Genomic DNA, 17,608 nt, shown 5'->3' on the forward strand with positions numbered 1-17,608 from the left:
TGTTGTTGCAGGATGCCATGTTATTGAACATGCAAGACAAAAAATGGTCGATTTGAAAAAGAAAAGTCATGATGAAGCACGTGCACAGTATTTGTCTATGTTGAGTACTAGTTTAGAGTAAGTATTTACAAAAGTGCTGAATAAGTAATGTTTAAGTATCATTCAAATTATTTTATTTTGTATGTTGGTTATTAGCAAATCATAACTGTCGATATCGATAAGCTTATATGAATCGACAGATGCACCCAAAACAAATAATTCACAAATAGGTTTGTTAATAATTCAGGACGTGTTGGATTTATGGTACACTTTTTTGTATAATAACTTATCTCATAGATTTCAAGGATACAACTTTTGCATAAAAGTTTAAAAAATAAATAAATTAGGTGGCGCAGCAGTCTGTAGTGAACCAGGGCCTATTGACTTACAACTCTTAACCATTCCTGTGTGCTAGCAATTGTAGGGATGGAGGGGACCTACAGCTTATATGCTGCATTCGAACGGTTAAATTGAAAGTTTTTTTTTCATGACAAGAATTACTCTTGGAGGATTTTTCAATTCCTCGTAAGAGGCAGTCCCCATGCAAAAACTTTTGTTGCACAGGCAGGAATTGAACCCAAGGCCTCAAGTTTGACAGTCCTACGTACTAACCATTACGGTAACAATCAGTTTTTTGAACATAGCTTTAACTGATGGTTTTTAAAGATAAAATAACTGTCAAGAGAAAGATGAAATAGGCTTTCCAACAAAAATACGCATTTCTCGTCATATAAAAGATCAGGCTTAGCTATTACTTACTGGTTCTTAGACCTATAAAGCCCGTGGGGATCCCTAGCGGTACATAAAGCCTCAACTTCTCCTTCGTGCCATTGTGTGCTGTTTCCGGCAATGTGTTTGAGATCCCTCTATGTCTTCCTTAATCTCTTCTCTGTTCTTCTTGAAAGGTTTCTCGGTCTACCGACTCTTCTGCGTTCTTGAGTGAATGGATTTCACTGCATTGCCTGTCATTACCTTTTTGAAGCGTGTGTCCAATCCACTACAACTTGCGCCTTCGTATAACAGTGTCAATGGGTTCCTATACAGATCTTCATTAAATATACCATTGGGACAGAAAGTCCGTAAGATGTTTCATAGAGATCTATTAATGAAGCTCTGCAGATTCTTGGTAATCGTTGCTGTTTTTTTCCAGGTATTGCAACCGTAATACAGTACTGATTCGTTTGAGCGGAACAGTCGTAGCTTTGTCTTCACGCTTATAGGGTGGTTTTTCCAAACATTGGGAAACATCCCAACAGCAGCCTCAGATTTCCTGATACGGTTGGCGACTATATTTCGAAAGTACTTAAAACTATCTATTATAATAGTGAAAGAAGTGAAATAGTGAACATTTTTAACAACCAAGATTTATTAATAAGTCCTTTTAAAAAATTACTTTTTGAAGCTCAATTATTATTAAATTTAAAAATTGAAGCTGCCTTATATTTAAAATATGTACGTTACCTGACTCAGTGCTTCACAACTCTTTGTAGAAAATACTCTCATTTCACCTAAAATGTAAAAAAGAATAATGATGATTCAAACTCGAACAAAATTCCCTAAACCCTTAATTTGAATAAGAAAACAAAAAGCTTTTGCCTAGTATTTCATTGTCTCAGGATAAAATTATTATTGTAACAAAGTTTGGTCGAAATAGGCAATTGTCAGCATATTGGCATCCACGATAGATGTTGTTTTTATTTGTACTTTTTGTTTATAGACAATCTTTTTAGACAAACGAAACAAGGAACTGATACTGGGTTATATGCAAAAAGATGAATTCAAGGTCTTTACTCTGAGAACTTTCTTAGAGTGTTATGCAACAAAATACAGAGACCGAGATCGATCTCAAGCTGTGAGTTCGAACTCAAAGTGTTGAGATCTATCTCTCGACCAAAGGTCTCTGTAAAAAAGTTCTTGTTTTGATATGCAAAAAGATGAGCAAACACTCGATTGTATGAGAGCGAACTCACAAATTGTTGAGGATGTGTTGTCTCTTACTCAGTTGATAAACAACTATGAAAATGGACGAGTTTCTGAATAATTTCGATACAAATCGTATTTATAAAAATAGAAGATTCGAACTGGTGAAGGTTTTCGAAAATTGTATAGATTTAGTGAAACAGGTGTGCAATTATTGACAAATGAGGTTTTGGGCTCAATCCTGAGAACACGTGGTGATGCTTTTTTACTCATCAAGAAAAAATGAGGTTTTTTCTGCGTTATGTAGGAGATCCTGGATTTCAAAGCGGTGTTGGTGAAGGCATTGGTGTCAATCAATCAACGATATCTAGGGTTGTACAGCAATTCGCAACAAAAATTGCAAACCGTGCAACTGATTGGATCACCACTATTTTACCACGAGGAGTACGTCAACCGCAAAGGATACTACTCAATAAATGTACAAGCTACGTGCAACGCGAATGAACAATTTACAAGCATCAAAATAAGCAAATGTTCTTCCTAGTACTTAAGAATTATTTTCTTATTTCCAATTTTTTTTATCTATTTTGCTTTTAAGCGGGACTTCATATTTGTTTCACTTATGTCCTCATTTTCGCTTTCAGAAGACATTTTTCCTTCTTGTCTCGACTGACCGCACAGAAACTACTGTTTCAACTAGTGCAAGTGCATACAAAGAGCTTTGAGATGGTTCTCATTTCACTGAGTCAGAACTGTAGAGAGTGAACTCGTTTTTTTGTATATGAATCTGAGTCTGACTCCTAGTCTGCACAATCGATCTCACATGCGAGTTCAAGCTCCTCAGCTCTGACTCTGAGAACTTTTTCATCCTTTAGCATATGACCCATTGTCTGTAGCTTCACCGAAATTATATAATGTGATCAGTGGTTTTACGTGTTTCTTGAAGTATAATTTTTGTAGAAAAAAAAACTGAACACTACCATTTCAATTTTTAAAAAATCAATCGTGTTTTTCGATGAAAGGTTAAGCATAGCAAAGTTTAGGTTTAAAATTATTATTTGTGGAACTTTGTGGGAGCCACAGTTTGCGTCTAACATTGAGAGCTTGAGGTACGTGGCGTCCGAAGCCCGAGTTAATATACGTGTATGATAAGTTTAACATGTTTGACAACTTATTTCATGGGTATTATTCAAATATTATTCAAATCTTTGGTAATTTAGGAGTGAAAGCGATCAGATTCTCCGGAAAGTAATTTTTCTCATGGGTATGCGTTGTTTTCCCGAGGTCAAAAGTAACTCATGCCCTTTCTTAAGTCTCAAACTATCTCCTATTTAAATCTGTTCAACGGTTTGGTCGGCCCATCTGAATTTTCCAATGGGAATGCGTCATACCGGGGTAAAAAGTAGCCTATGTCCTTTCTCGGGTATTAAAATATCTCCATACCAAATTTCATGCAAATTGGTTCTGTAGTTAAGTCGTGATTGAGTAACAGACGGACATAGTTACTTTAACATTTAAAACTCATCAGTAATTTGTTTTTGGCTCATATTAATTTATTCTTTAACAGACTACTTGAGGAAGAATATATTCCGAAATCTTTTTTAAGAGCATGGATTTGCGCAATATTTAAAAAAGATTATCCCCAGCACCCAGACATCTACAGGGGCATATCGATTTCCCGTGCCTTCGGAAAATATTCACCCATCTTCAATACCATAGGTTGACGAAATGGGTTGAAGAGAATCAACTACTTAGTATTTTCCAAGCCGGGTTGATCATATATTTGCACTCACTACTATAGTCAAAATGTTTTTAGAGAATAAAAAAAGACTTTACGTTTTTTTTGTCGATTTAAAAGCAGCCTTTGATACGGTTAACAGGAGTTCTTTAATTTATAAAATTTCGAACCTAGGCTTATCTACAACATTTCTGAACTTATATAAGCTGTGGATTAAGTCCATTAAAGTTTATATGATGATGTATCCAAAGATTTCCCTGGTGGTATTAAGGTTGGTGAAACATAAATAAAAATGCTCCTATACGCGGATGACATTTTACTATTGGCAGATAATCCCATAGCTTTGCAGTTGCAAATAAACAAGCTCAAGCGTTTTTGTGATTTATGGGATTTAAGCATAAATGTTGTAAAGTCGAAAATCGTGTTTTTTTTAAAATACTCATCGAAGAACAACTTTCCAAGAGAAATGGTTTCTGGAACGTGAACCAATAGAAACAGTAAATCAGTTCAAATACTTAGGTTTCTTGATAACTCGTAACCTTGATTTTCGCTCACATGCAAAAGAAAAATGCAATGCAGCCAAAACGGCAATAAACCTTATGTGGTGTAATTTCTTCTGCAACAAGTATGTGGATGCAACTGCTAAATTTAGAGTGTTAGATGCAAGCATTAAAACATGCCTTTGCTATGCAAATCAAGTGTTTGGCTATCAAAACTTAGAAGAGTTTGAAGTAATTCAACATTTATTTGTCAAACGCATCCTTAAACTGGATAACTCAACACCTACATATGCAATCCACACTGAATCCGGTATGCCACAAATCAAATGCTGATTATATAATAAAAGTTATTAAAAGGCCTGACTCAAATCTCAAAAATAGATATTAAAATATGCTCTTAGACGTCAAATATCACCTTTCAAAAAATGGAATGATTTATCTTTTAGACACAGTGTAGACTTCGACCTCAATAATACAGCCCATACCAATTGGCAGGACTTATTCTACAGTTGTATAGCTAAAATAGATGATTCCCTGTATTTGGAATGTCTGAATAGAGCCCAAACATCGACTAATAGACTTATATATAAAGAATTAAACCACACACTTCTTATTCGAAATTATTTTAACGAAAACTCACTCTTAATCAAATGAGAGTTATCTTTAAAGCAAGGACTGAAATGCTTTGCTTAAATTATAGACCTCATAGAACTGGCCTTCGCCCGAAATGTAGTTTGTGTAACCGCAATGAAACCGAAAACATGTATCATTTTCTAGCTGTGTGCCCAATCTTACAAGAAATCAGCAGGCTTTACTTCTCAAAGAGTTTCCTTACACTTGAAGATACAAAGGATCTTTTAAATGGTTGCTCAGGTTGGAATATTCTTTGTCTATATGTGAATCATGCCTTAGTAACAGTTTCATCGATTGAATTTTAAACTAATTTAAATGATGATTAAATAGAATGTAAATCTCTTTTTCTGTTAAAACAGGTTCTTCATTTGTTTTTATTTATTTAAAATTTATTACTTATATATTTCGTAAAATTATTTTTAATATGTATTTACAACTTTAACCTTTTCTTTCTTTTTACTAAAAACTCGAAATAAGTCAATTAGGCAGACGGCAATATTTTTGTCAAGCTTTACAATTCTTATATCAACAAAATGTAAGAAAAAATTATCAAGAAATAAATAATGTATTAATAAATTAATAATAAATACTAAAAAATTAGTAAGATTATACACTACTTGTAGACATTAATTCATCTCTCTATACATTTTCAACACCAAATTTTTTCACAAATAATTCAAAATTTCCGGTGATTTTTACGGATGGAAATGAAAAATTTAAGATCAAATACTTTCATCAAATTTGTATGAACCCTTTTAAGTTTTTGTATGATGGGCCGCATATCATTCACATCTCTCTCGAGGGAAAACTTGACATAACAGGGTTTTTCCTATTTACCTATTTCTACTTATTTGCCCTTTTGGAGACTTTATTTTGTTGCTGTATTGCATCCAATCCAACAGTGTTTTATGTTGATTTGAATTTTTCACATTGGCATTTTTTAAGAAACACAATTTCCTTATGAAAGTAAAACCAAAAAGACACCCTCTAGCGACAAATTAGCCAATTAATTAAATAATTTAAAAATTTTTAAAAAAATGTCTCATTCATTTGTGTAGATACAACCTAAATCAATATAAACTTGAAACACGACTACTTGCCGTAAGATTTCTTAAGTAAATATTTTTATTTGTTGATTAGAAAACCCATACAATGCAACCCATAGATACAAGGCTATTTGCATAATTAATGTACACACAATTATATCATTTGTATAATTCCACACACATCTGAAATGAAATAATTGTTGTCATACTCCATAATAAGAAAAAAAAAATTAAAGTAGCTTCATTACGTTTTATATAGTGTACTCGACTTGTATACTCGTATAGCATCCAGCGTATAGAGAGACATTCAGTTCTCATGCTGGGCTATCTATCTATCTGCTTGCTCCACGCCACTCCACGCGTATTTGATGATAATTCCATTTGGGAAACATAATCAAATAAATTGTACGAAAAGAACACACAATTGTTAACTCTCCACATGACAGTCACAGCATAGCACAGCACAGAGTTTTGTGTTTGGGTTTCTTCGTCTCCCTTTAAATCGCATTGAAGTACAACTCTCGGCTTATAACGGCAATAAACCCGCCTGACCGGTCGGTAACCATTATTATACATAACATAGATCCGTTCTCATTTTTTCATTCCTCCATTCGATCAGCATTCTTTATCTGCTTTGACTAACTGGAGGAAATAAGTCGTAAGCTTAACGCAGGCAGGTTATATCTAGTAGCTGTAGTTGCGTTGCCGCCGCGCTACGCCGCCGCCGCTGCCACCGCTGCGGGCCGGCCACCTCAGCCACACCGTTGTTATCACACATTCCATTGTGCCGGAGCTGAAATAAGAAAAACACAAAGCTGAAAAAATACAAAATCAATATCATACTGATAGTCAAGTCATATTACCTGCAGTGGTGTCACTAATCAACAGTGCGATAAATAGCAATTTGTGTGTTGAGCATCGATAAAGTGTATCATAAACTCGGGCATTTCGATCAATTTATACCTATTATTTGCCTGGGGTACTTTAGAGCACATCACGCAGAGAATAGAAGGCGATAATATAAAATAATTTTTTTGTTAATTTTGGGCGTTAGTACTCGTATCAGCCAAATATTGCCAACTGCCAAATTGCCAGTGAATAACTTTCCAAATGAATTTTGAAAAAATTTCTTCATTTATTTGTTGGTAAATTAATTAAATTTTACAAATGTCATGAAATTAATTTTGTTTGTTTTTTTCTTTTATTTTAAATGTAGTAACTCAACAAGTAATAAGGATGTCATGGAGTCGACGGAAATGGATGATTTGACGGATAAAGAGAATCGGCAGCAACAGGTGGAAGATGCAGACAGAAAATTAGTCGGTTCCAGTACCACCACCGCCAGTAACAAACACAGTAGCAGAACAAATGCAAACAGCACCAACAACGAAAGCACTAATAATGATCAAAATAAATCTAGTCAAGTGAGTACAGACTTCATTCGTTAAGTTACATTAAAGACATTATTGAGTGTTTCTTGGAATTTATTACTTATAATGTTCTTCCACTCTTGAAAGCGGTAGTAAATAATAATGTATGTAATATTGTTGATAATTAATATTTTGTTATCAAAGCGGGGGGAAATGTGTGTTATCAATTCAAAAATGTCTTTGTAGTGAGAAAAAATATCTAATTACTCAGCGGTATTCAATTGTTTCCCTTAAAAATTTGAAGAAAAAAAAATCAAGTGCAATAAAAGGTGACAAGAAAATTTAGTAAATTGTAACGAGAGCTAACAATTGGGGGTAATACCCCTATTCATTTTAAGTTGAATAGTATTGTTCATTCAAGAAGGTTTATTTAATCTTATCATTTGATTAAATATTAAAATCATAGATATTTATTGAAGTTTTCGCTATAAATTAGTAAAAGGTATAGATATTCTTTCACGCATTTGCCGTTAAGGATTAGGAATGAAATTGTAAAACTATGCATCATTATTAATAAGTTCCTGTCTATATCAGTAACCGTGACGTGTATGTTAGTACGTACGACTGTCTTTGTTCAATCCCTGCTTGTGCAATCTTAAGTTTTTATTTCACAGGCACAGCCTCTTGCGAGAAATTGACAAATCCTCGCAGAGTAATTATTGTCATGAAAAGTGCCGTCCGGATTCGTCCTAGAAATGTAAGTCCCCTCCATCCCTGACAAAATTAATCGAACTCAGGAATAGTTGAGAGTTGTAAGTCACTGGGCTTTTGTCTAATTAACAGAGTATTTAAATAAACGTTGAGTTTTATCCTTGCTCTAGTATAATCATCAAGTAGTCAGCTAGTCCCTTAAAAACATATTCGTCATTTGATATTTGTTTCTTTTTATATATGTACAGTGGCGAGCAAAATAATAGCAGTGTAATAGGCAAGAACCTATAATTTTTCATAAATCAATAACAAAGCCACTTTTTCTCAATTCTACTGTATTTTGGTACTCAGAGTAATTATGTTTACAGGTGGAAGTGATAATTTAACTGTAAATTCTCATTGCTTTGTTTAAATGGCGCTTTGTGTAGTGGGATTCATTATTTTAGGCGAGCAAAATAATAGCAGTGATTGACAAATTTATTTTTAATAATTGTGTTTTGATTTAAATTATGATTTCAAAAGTGATAAAAAGCAAGTCCTGTAATTCTATTTTATAGTTCCATTAAAATTGTAATAAAATTATTGAATTTATGAATTTAAAGTGGGTCGAGACAAGCACTGCACCAATATAGAGTGTTCATTAAAATAGCAGTGCCTTCGATTTTATAATTAAAAGTGTTAAATATTCATTTTTTTAAATTTATCAGTAAATAAACATTTTATTATGTAAAGTTTTAAGTATTTGTACCATACTAGGATATAAATTATGTATAAGTATTCGCCCAAAAATAAACAATGGGGCGGTAAAAGCACTGCACCAAAGAAATTCGAAGACTTATTAGGGAAAAACCTACCAAAATATTTAAGACATCCTAGGCTGTTCAGCAAAATGGTCAGTAACGCCTTAAAATTGCAAAATAAACCGGAAAAGCGCGTCCCAAAAAGGATGACTACTGTAAGAACTGACAGAAACATAGTTTAGTTAGCAAAACAGAACTCTTCAATATGGAAATAAGAAATCGTCTCTGTAACAATACGAAGACGTCTTTTAGAAGCGAAGTTACCAGATCGAAGTCCACACAAGGTACCATTCTTGACGAAAAGGCATGTGGCAAAGAGAATGGAGTTTGCCAAAGCGCATAGAGAATGGGCAAAAGAGAAATGGAGGAATGTTTTGTGGAGCGCTGAAAGCAGTCGTCCTTTTTGAATCCAACGGTCGTCGAATATGTGAGAAGACCCCAAAAATGCAGCAAACGATCCACGGTACACTATAAAAACAGAGAAGCATGGTGGAGTAAAAATTATGATATAGGCTTTTCTTTCATATTACGCGGCCAAGCCTATTTATCCCATCGGGGATGTAATGGATGCAACCGAGTATGTGAAAATTCTCGAGAAGGTTATGTTACCCTATGCTGAAAAGAAAATACCATTGGTTTGGATATATTAACAAGACAATCACGGCATACGTCAAAAAAAAGGCAAAATCATAGTTTGCGCAGAAGAAGCTATTCGTTATGGAGTGGCCCGCTCAATCCCCCGACCTTAACCCCATCGAATATTTGTGGGGGGATGGTAAGAACGCAGTTCGTAAAACAAAACCCAAGAATTCAAAAGAATTGTCAGGTTTTAGTGGACTCGATGCTACGTAGATGCGAATTAGTCATAAAAAACAATAGCTATGCAACAAAAAGCTAATACATTAGCTAACATTATTTATATACTTTGATATAACTTATTACAGCTTTTCTTACTTCTTAAGTTATAGATCTAGTACTTTGCTATGCATTGCTATTTTTATGAACACAACTGGAAAATTATTTTAAATAAAACATAAAACATAAAAAGGGCTTTGGTGTTGGAAATGTTTTTAAGTAAAACTCCTTAAGATTGATTAAAATTTAATTTTTAGTTAGAATGGAATTTAATTTATTGCTAATTACCTAAGCAGTAATCCAAAAACAAAATAAGCCTCAATATAAAGCGAGCAAAATAATAGGAGTGATTTTCTTGTGTTCAGCAACGCTCCATAACTCTTTGTTATTTTTTGGTTTTGCCTTGAATACTTCTTTTTTTGATATCTGCCCATCGATTCTCGGTGGGATTGAGGTCAGGAGACTATGCAGGCCACTCCATGACCTCAATCCTATTATCTTGGAACCATTGCCTGGCTGCTCTGCTGGTTTACTTTGGGTCATTATCCTGCTGGAATACCCATTTGAGCGGCATTTCGTATTCGGCATATGGCAGCATGGTGTTTTGAAATATATCCACGTAAGAGTGCTGATTCATAATGCTTTTGATCCAGTATATTGGGCAAACTCCATAATAGGAGAAGCATTCTCAAACAATTATACTAGATCCCCCATGCTTAATTGTTTTCGTGGTGTATCTGGGGTTATATTCTATGTTCGGAGGTCTTTTCACAAACTGCCGAGATCCTTTACCACCATAGAGAACCACCTTGCTCTCATTGGCCCAGAGAATGTTTCGCCACTTTTCAGGAGCCCATCCTAAATGCTTGCGCGCAAACTTTATCCTCTTAACTGTGTGGTTCTTCTTTAAAAGTGGAACCTTTCATGGGCTGCGAGCATTTAGGTTATGCTCCTTTAGTATTCTCCTCACCGTATGCACACGGCAAGGAACCTCAAGCTCGTCTGCAATCTCTGTAGCTGCTGCTGTAGGATTATTTCTTGAGAAACGAACCACACGTTTTTTAAAAGATGGTGTTTGAGATTGCTTACGTCCCCTAGTTTCAGCTTTTTCTTCAAAGGTTCCGTTCCGTATCATCTTCGTCGGACAGCCAAGAAGTTCTTGAATCTTTTTATAGGTTTTGCCTTCCAAAACAAGCTTTTTTATAATTTCCCGCCTCTCTAGTGTGCAGTGCTTGCCTCGACCCACTTTAAATTCATAAATTCATTAATTTTATTACAATTTTAATGGAACTATAAAATAGAATAACAGGACTTACTTTTTATCACTTTTGAAATCAAAATTTAATCAAAACACAATTATTTAAAATAAATTTGTCAATCACTGCTTTTATTTTGCACGCCTAAAATAATGAATAACACTACACAAAGCGCCATTCAAAAAAGCAATAAGAATTCACCGTTAAATTATCTACTATCTATAGTACCAAAATACAGTAGAGTTGAGAAAAAGTGGATATGTTCTCGATTTATGAAAAATTATGGGTTCTTGCCTATTACACTGCTATTATTTTGCACACCACTGTATATATTTTGGAATATAAAACAACAAAACTGAAGTCAGCTTTTAAATAAGTCACTAACACTTAATTACTAGCAGATATTCTTCTATTGTGTGAGTGATATAAAGTTAATTAAGCATGAATTAATATTAAGTTAATTAATTAATTGTTATGAAAATATATCTTAATTCGCACAAGTGTGTAAATGTTTAATATTAATAAATATTAAACAGACTTCTTTGGTCAATTAATTTTTAGAATGCAAATAAAACGACTTTATTTTCATCTTGAACATAAGATTTGTTTGGATGGCTAGCCGGTTCTTCAGTGGTTTCTTAGGAATTTTGTAATTTTGTTTTGTTGTATTCTTTACTTTAAAAGCATTAACATTAAGTTGAATGATTTAAAAAGATTAACTTGTCATGTTTTAGGGCTATTAAATGTATACGTAGATAAACTGCGCGTCATCAGCAGAACTAAATAAGCTAAGAAATTGTTGTTTTCGTTTTCGAATTTTTATATTTTGCAGTAGTTTTGTATTTAAAACAAATTTAAAAAAAATGGAAGAATTTTTTTGAAGTCAGGTTTCCTAGTGGTTTGGCTGTGGAACTACTAAATTGATACTTTTCAGATGTGTTCCTAAAGGTTTCATAACAAAAACCAAGTCCTTCGATAACAAAGGGTTAAACAAAATTAACAATTTGTCAGTCATAGATACGATTGCGATTATATTGATGTCGTTTGATTAATATGTTCAATGCAATCAATTAACAGTTTGGTCCTCAACCCATGGCTAAACCATTTGGACGGTATCAATGAGAGCATTGTTGTACTGAAAATTTCGTAAGAAGTTACCAATAGGAAAAAGCAGTTTCTTCATTTTCAGACTGGGATTGTGCCCCAAAAACAAGTTTAAATCTTTTGGATAGACTCCAAAAAAGGGCATTAAAAATGATATGGGATAGAACTATAGCCGTAACGTTTACATCGCAATGTGTCATGCCTTTCGTTGTGTTACCGATATTTGTACAGACAATGTTCTGTCGAATTAGCCAGTTGCATTCCACCCCTTAAACAATTCAGCCGTACTTCCAGGAATACTTATCAGCTTCAGGTCTGAGATCTGTTCTTTTTCTAACTATTGTCAAGTATTGCTTACAGTCGTTAACTATTGTCGTACCTAAAAATTCAGATTAGACAGGTTCAGGTAAAATAAGGAACTTGAAAGTAAGGCAACTTTCTTGTATCTGTTTGGCCAGCTGCCAAAACATTGCCTTCCAATTAAGGCAACTTCATTGGAATTTTGACTGGAAAGCTAGTCGAGTAAAATCTCCCTAACTATCAAGTTAATTCCACTTATGTCAAAATGACAGTAATCATAATTTTTATTCAACAGAAAACTGAACATTATTACTCTTTGATTTATTTATAATCTGCAAAATTCTATTGGATGTTTTATGTGAAAGAATTCCTTGTCAACTCGGAAAAGGAATAATTAATATTTTATTAAAATACAAAATACAAGTCGAGATGGAATTGTAGCTTGTCTGAAAAGTGTTTTTTAGACAATTGTGTTTAGTGGTTTTTGCACACTATCATCTGAAGTTAAAGGTTAGTGAAGCAAAGTTCTGAGTTTGAAATTTATGACACATGAAAAACTAACTATTTGACTTGGTCAAAAGTTACGTTCAAAGAATTCCGTTGACAGCAAATGAAGTCCCTTATGTTGTCTGAACCTGCACATTGTTACGATTTGTATTAATATGACTTCAGGGCCTATTATGGATCACAACTCAACTAAGTTGAGTTGAAATCAAGACAACACAATTTGAAGACAACTACACAAAAAACTGGTATTATGGGAGACTTTTATGTGCTTGTTTTTTGTCAAAATCGGCTGTGTAAAGTAAAGGACGTAGGCATTTCAAAGTTTTGAATTCAGGCAAAATTTTATAAAAAACACAAAATAGTACGAAATGGAGAGTTCTATTGATTTTTTTCTTGTAAATTCAGAAGATGAAAATCAACTCAATGTTGCGCTGATGAAAAAAAATATTCGAGATCACTCCAATCCATTGGAACTTCCAAACAAAGTATTATTTGTAAACAAATTCTTTGAATTATTCTTTGAGAAGTGTTGATTTAATGGCTTGGTCTTGTTGCAGATTAATAAGTAATTTTAGACTCAACAAAGTTTATGTGCTAAACGAAATCAAAGAATATTTGAAACAACCACAGCGTTCCTCCGCAATCCCACCAATTCTCAAACTCTGCACTGCCCTACGTTTCATGGCAGAAGGAAGTAAACAAAAGTGCAGTGGTAAAGATTTTAATTCAGGCCTTGCTCAGCCAACAGTTTCTAGACGTACTAGAAAAACGTATCTGTCCACAATGGATTAAGACTCATATGACAAATGACGAGCTGAATTTATCGAAGATTCATTTTTACCAGAAAACCAAATTTCCTGAAGCAATATCGATGGAACTCATGTTCAAATCATACACAACCGGTAAATATCAGTTGTTGAGTTTTGACAACAATCACAACTGAGAGACAACTCAACTGGCTTACATAACACCTCGAACACACTTAAAAAGTCAACCATTTTTTAGTTGACTACTTTTTGACTTGTGACAGTCAACTAGTTGTGATCGGTAATACCGATTGCCGGATTACAACTCAACTTTGTTCTTAGTTGTTTACTTAATAGGCCCATTCATTGCATCGTTCCTAAACATTTTCTTGAAGTTTTAAATAGATACAAATTTGTGACAGTTCGCAACTTAACTGTCAAAGTCAATGATTTATTTACAAACAAGTAATTGTTTTTTTTTGATTAGGAAAAAATAATTAACTTAAAAGTAATTTGTCATATAAATTGTTTCACAAATTTTCATTACACAATAGGCCAAAAATAAGGCAAGTTTCTATTATATGTTTGGGCAACTGCCTTTTAACTAAGGCAACTTTATTGGAAAGCTGCTGGGAAGTTAGTCAAGAAAAATCTCCCTTACTATCAAGTCATGTCCCCTTATGTCAAAATAACAGCTAATCATGATTTTTCTATTCGAGATGGACTTGTAGCTTGCCTGAGAAATTGGAATACCCTATACTTGAGAAGCAAAATAAAATACTTTTTACATTTTTAAATTGATTATTTATAAAGACAATGCGAAAACTCTGTCTAATGATTTTTTTTTGTAAGTGAACCAAATATGAAATACAAAAATTAACAGCATATAAACAACAACCACGCAAAGCTGAATTATATTCAACATATGCTAATCTGATAGCGTGGAGTGTAAATTTCATGAAACGACCAATTGGCTTTGGAACATTACCAAATAATGACTTAAGACCTTATATGAAAATATTAATTAGCTTTCAGGGATTTGTTTTTTGATAAAACTAAGATATCTATCCCGCGAGTTGAAATAAATAAGAATCGACTGTATTGCTATTTTTATCAGTACAGTGACTCACATCGTAAATGATGCAGTACATTTATATTTTGAAAAATTCAAATAAGGAGGTGGAAATCTAAAAAAAAAAAAAAAAAAATAAAAATTAATCATACTTTTAAATAGGATTTATTTCAACAATTAACAATCATTGTCTTGGTACATCCGAAAACTTCCTTCTATGTTAAGTTTAGTGGCACTTTGCCTTAAATTTTGCTTTAATATATCTAATTACACATTTTTGTCCATATTGCCTTCGATGAAACCAAGTTACCGACACCAGCTGATGACATACAGCCCCACACCATAACGTGACTTCCACCGTGTTTTACCGTCCCACGCAAATTCTTGGCCTGAAGCTCTGTATTTGGTTGCCTATATGCTTAAATGCTCGCGAGCAAATTTGACCCTGCTAATTTTATTTTTAGGGCTAATGAAAGGCTTCTTAAATTGGCTTTTCGCAAAATTCTTCTAATTATCTCCGGATTGCTCTTTTTATTTAAATAATTTTCAGCTTCTTTGGTGCACTTAAAAAAGGTTCACTCTTTACTTTTCTCAAAATCCACCGTCACGGTCAATATTAGAAAAAAATTATTTCGGGCTTCTTTACCCTTATTAACGACGTGGTTTTCGTAAACATAACGCTCTATAATGTGTTGCACGGTTGAAGAGCTTTTTTGTACCATTTTCGCAATTTTTCTTTGGATTTTTCCTTCTGTAAAGTGCTTAATTATCAATTCACTAGTTTCGATGCTTGTATGACATCCCCTGTCGAACAAAATAACTCGCGTGTCCGAAAATGATGGTACTTTGATTAAAACTGAATAAATGTAGCTTTTTGCAATTTGTTTTTAGTTTTTGAAGACTTACTGCGGTAATTTTTTGCAGTTTTTGTTGAGTGCATCATTTAAGCTGTGAGATTGTTTTCTCAGAGTTTAAAGATATTTGTCTTTTCTTGAGAACATACATTCTTGGGGTACCGTTTGACATGTGACTACAACAAACTATGTGAAAAGTGTTTATATACCAGTTTGTCGTATTTGGTTGTAGTCTTAAGTGATTTTTTTTAGCTTTTAACAGAAAACAAATTGAGTGCATCATTTAAGCTGAAAGCCACTGTACTACCTCTCACTCAGTTTATTCAAAAAAATATTCTAAATCATTTTTACTATTTGGTCTTAAAGCTTACCGTTATCCTCACATGGTAGAAAGACTAAATTTATTCATAAAAACAAGCATTTATTTTGGCTCATCTGAATAGGTTCGACAGCAAATATTGCAGTTGGCGTTGAGTTTGTGTTAATTGTAATTGAAATTATATCTATCAATAAAGTTAGTGTTTCCTATTAACGTTCAAAATGTGTCGAGGAAAATCTTTAAGCGAGGAAGGAAAAGGCAAAATAAAAGCATTTCGGGAATCAGGCCTAAGCCAACGACTTATACCGAAAAAAATTGAAAGAATTCAAAATTTGGTAGGCAGTTACTTGCGAAATATCCATAATTATGGAAAAACCAAAGGAGGAACTTATACCGCCACATCAATGGCTGATAGACGTGCTATCATCAAAGCAGCTTCTGATTCTCATGATTCCGCGTCAAAAATAAAAATAAAAACCGGTGTCAATTGCAGTTTAGCTACGGTAAAACGCGTGATTAAAAGTGCTTCTCAATTGAAAAGAAAAAAAATCAGAAAAAACCACCACTTAACGAATCTAGGAAAGAAATTCGTCTCCAATTCTGTAAGAAATACATGTCGTGGAAGTCAGAGTGGCAAAAAGTGATTTTTTCAGATGATAAAAAGTTCAATTTAGAGGGCCCTGATGGCTATGATTATTACTTTCATGACCTTCGAAAAAAAGAGCATTATTTAAGTCGGCTGCATAGCTGTGAAGGCAGTGTTATGGTGTTATGGGAGCTATTTCCTTCTACGGAGCCGTAGAACTCCAATTTGTTACATCGAGAATGAGTGCAAAGTCTTATAAAGGTGTGCTAGAAAAGGCCTTCCCACAGATTTTTGATCTGTTTGGACCAAAATCGTGGACATTCCAACATGATAATGCCCCTTTCCATACAGCGAGGACAGTAAGGCAGTGGATTGAGAGTCAAAATGTGGAGATGCTGGCCCCTATACTCCCCTGACCTTAACATAATAGAGAATGTGTGGGGACTTCTCTCACGTAAAGTATACGAGTCAGGGAGGCAATTCGAAGACAAACATTCATTAATCGCAGCCATTAAAAAACGATGGTCACATATTTCGCTTTAATACCTGAAAAAAATTGTATAGTTCCATTCCAAATCGAATTTACGAGACTATATTAAAAAAAATGGCAACTCTCACTATTAACTTCTGTTAAATAACCATACAATACATTTTTTAGCTTTTCACAGAAAAAAATTAAGGGCATCATTTAAGGTGAGAGCCACTGTACTTCCTCTCACTAAGTTTATTTAAAAAAAAATATTCTAAATTCTAAATCATTTTTACTATTTTCTCAAAACTATAATCCTCCACACTTTCCATTTTAATTTTTCAAAAAAAAAACAACTTGTTTGTCATTATTAAAGTTCAAATACCTAAGCATAATAATTCAATCCAATTGGAATAATAAAAACAAACAAACAAACAATATTAATAATATAATAACAAAACATCAAATTTACGTCTTTTAAAATTCCCTATTCATGCACATGTATGTATGTATGTATGTATATGTATGTTAAAAACGGCCCAGTTTGTTTTCGTTTACTTTCTCTTTTGGAATCAATCCAAATAATTTAAATTAGAAAATTTAATATTTAAATAATTGTCCTTGAATTATATTGAATTATTATCGTCGCACACTTTTTACCTACTTGTTGTGTTAATGACCAATTTATCATTTTTGTTTATGTGTTCAAGTACATAAAATGATTTTAGTAAGTTAACATATTTTTCACCTAAAAAGCTTGTTACTTTAAATAATTAATATGTA

The 17,608-nt window shown here is 33.4% G+C and overlaps 1 protein-coding gene and 1 long non-coding RNA gene across 3 annotated transcripts in view; one reads left to right on the forward strand and one right to left on the reverse strand.

The window, feature by feature from the left end:
* Positions 1-17,608, forward strand: part of LOC129945553 (pleckstrin homology-like domain family B member 1) — a 126,414-nt gene that overhangs the window by 92,708 nt on the left and 16,098 nt on the right. For both annotated transcript variants that reach the window (XM_056055365.1, XM_056055364.1), the window contains exons 6-7: positions 12-117; positions 7,093-7,300. In XM_056055365.1, coding sequence (XP_055911340.1) covers positions 12-117; positions 7,093-7,300 — 314 coding nt within the window. The remainder of the gene's footprint in view (positions 1-11; positions 118-7,092; positions 7,301-17,608) is intronic.
* LOC129945558 (uncharacterized) lies at positions 5,237-6,881 on the reverse strand. Its single transcript, XR_008781502.1, has 3 exons — positions 6,740-6,881; positions 6,125-6,669; positions 5,237-6,059 (listed from the first exon to the last, which is right to left on the reverse strand). It is a non-coding gene; the product is annotated as an uncharacterized LOC129945558 (long non-coding RNA).

Source organism: Eupeodes corollae, chromosome 2, assembly GCF_945859685.1.
Source record: "Eupeodes corollae chromosome 2, idEupCoro1.1, whole genome shotgun sequence".
In the NCBI taxonomy this organism is placed as follows: domain Eukaryota; kingdom Metazoa; phylum Arthropoda; class Insecta; order Diptera; family Syrphidae; genus Eupeodes; species Eupeodes corollae.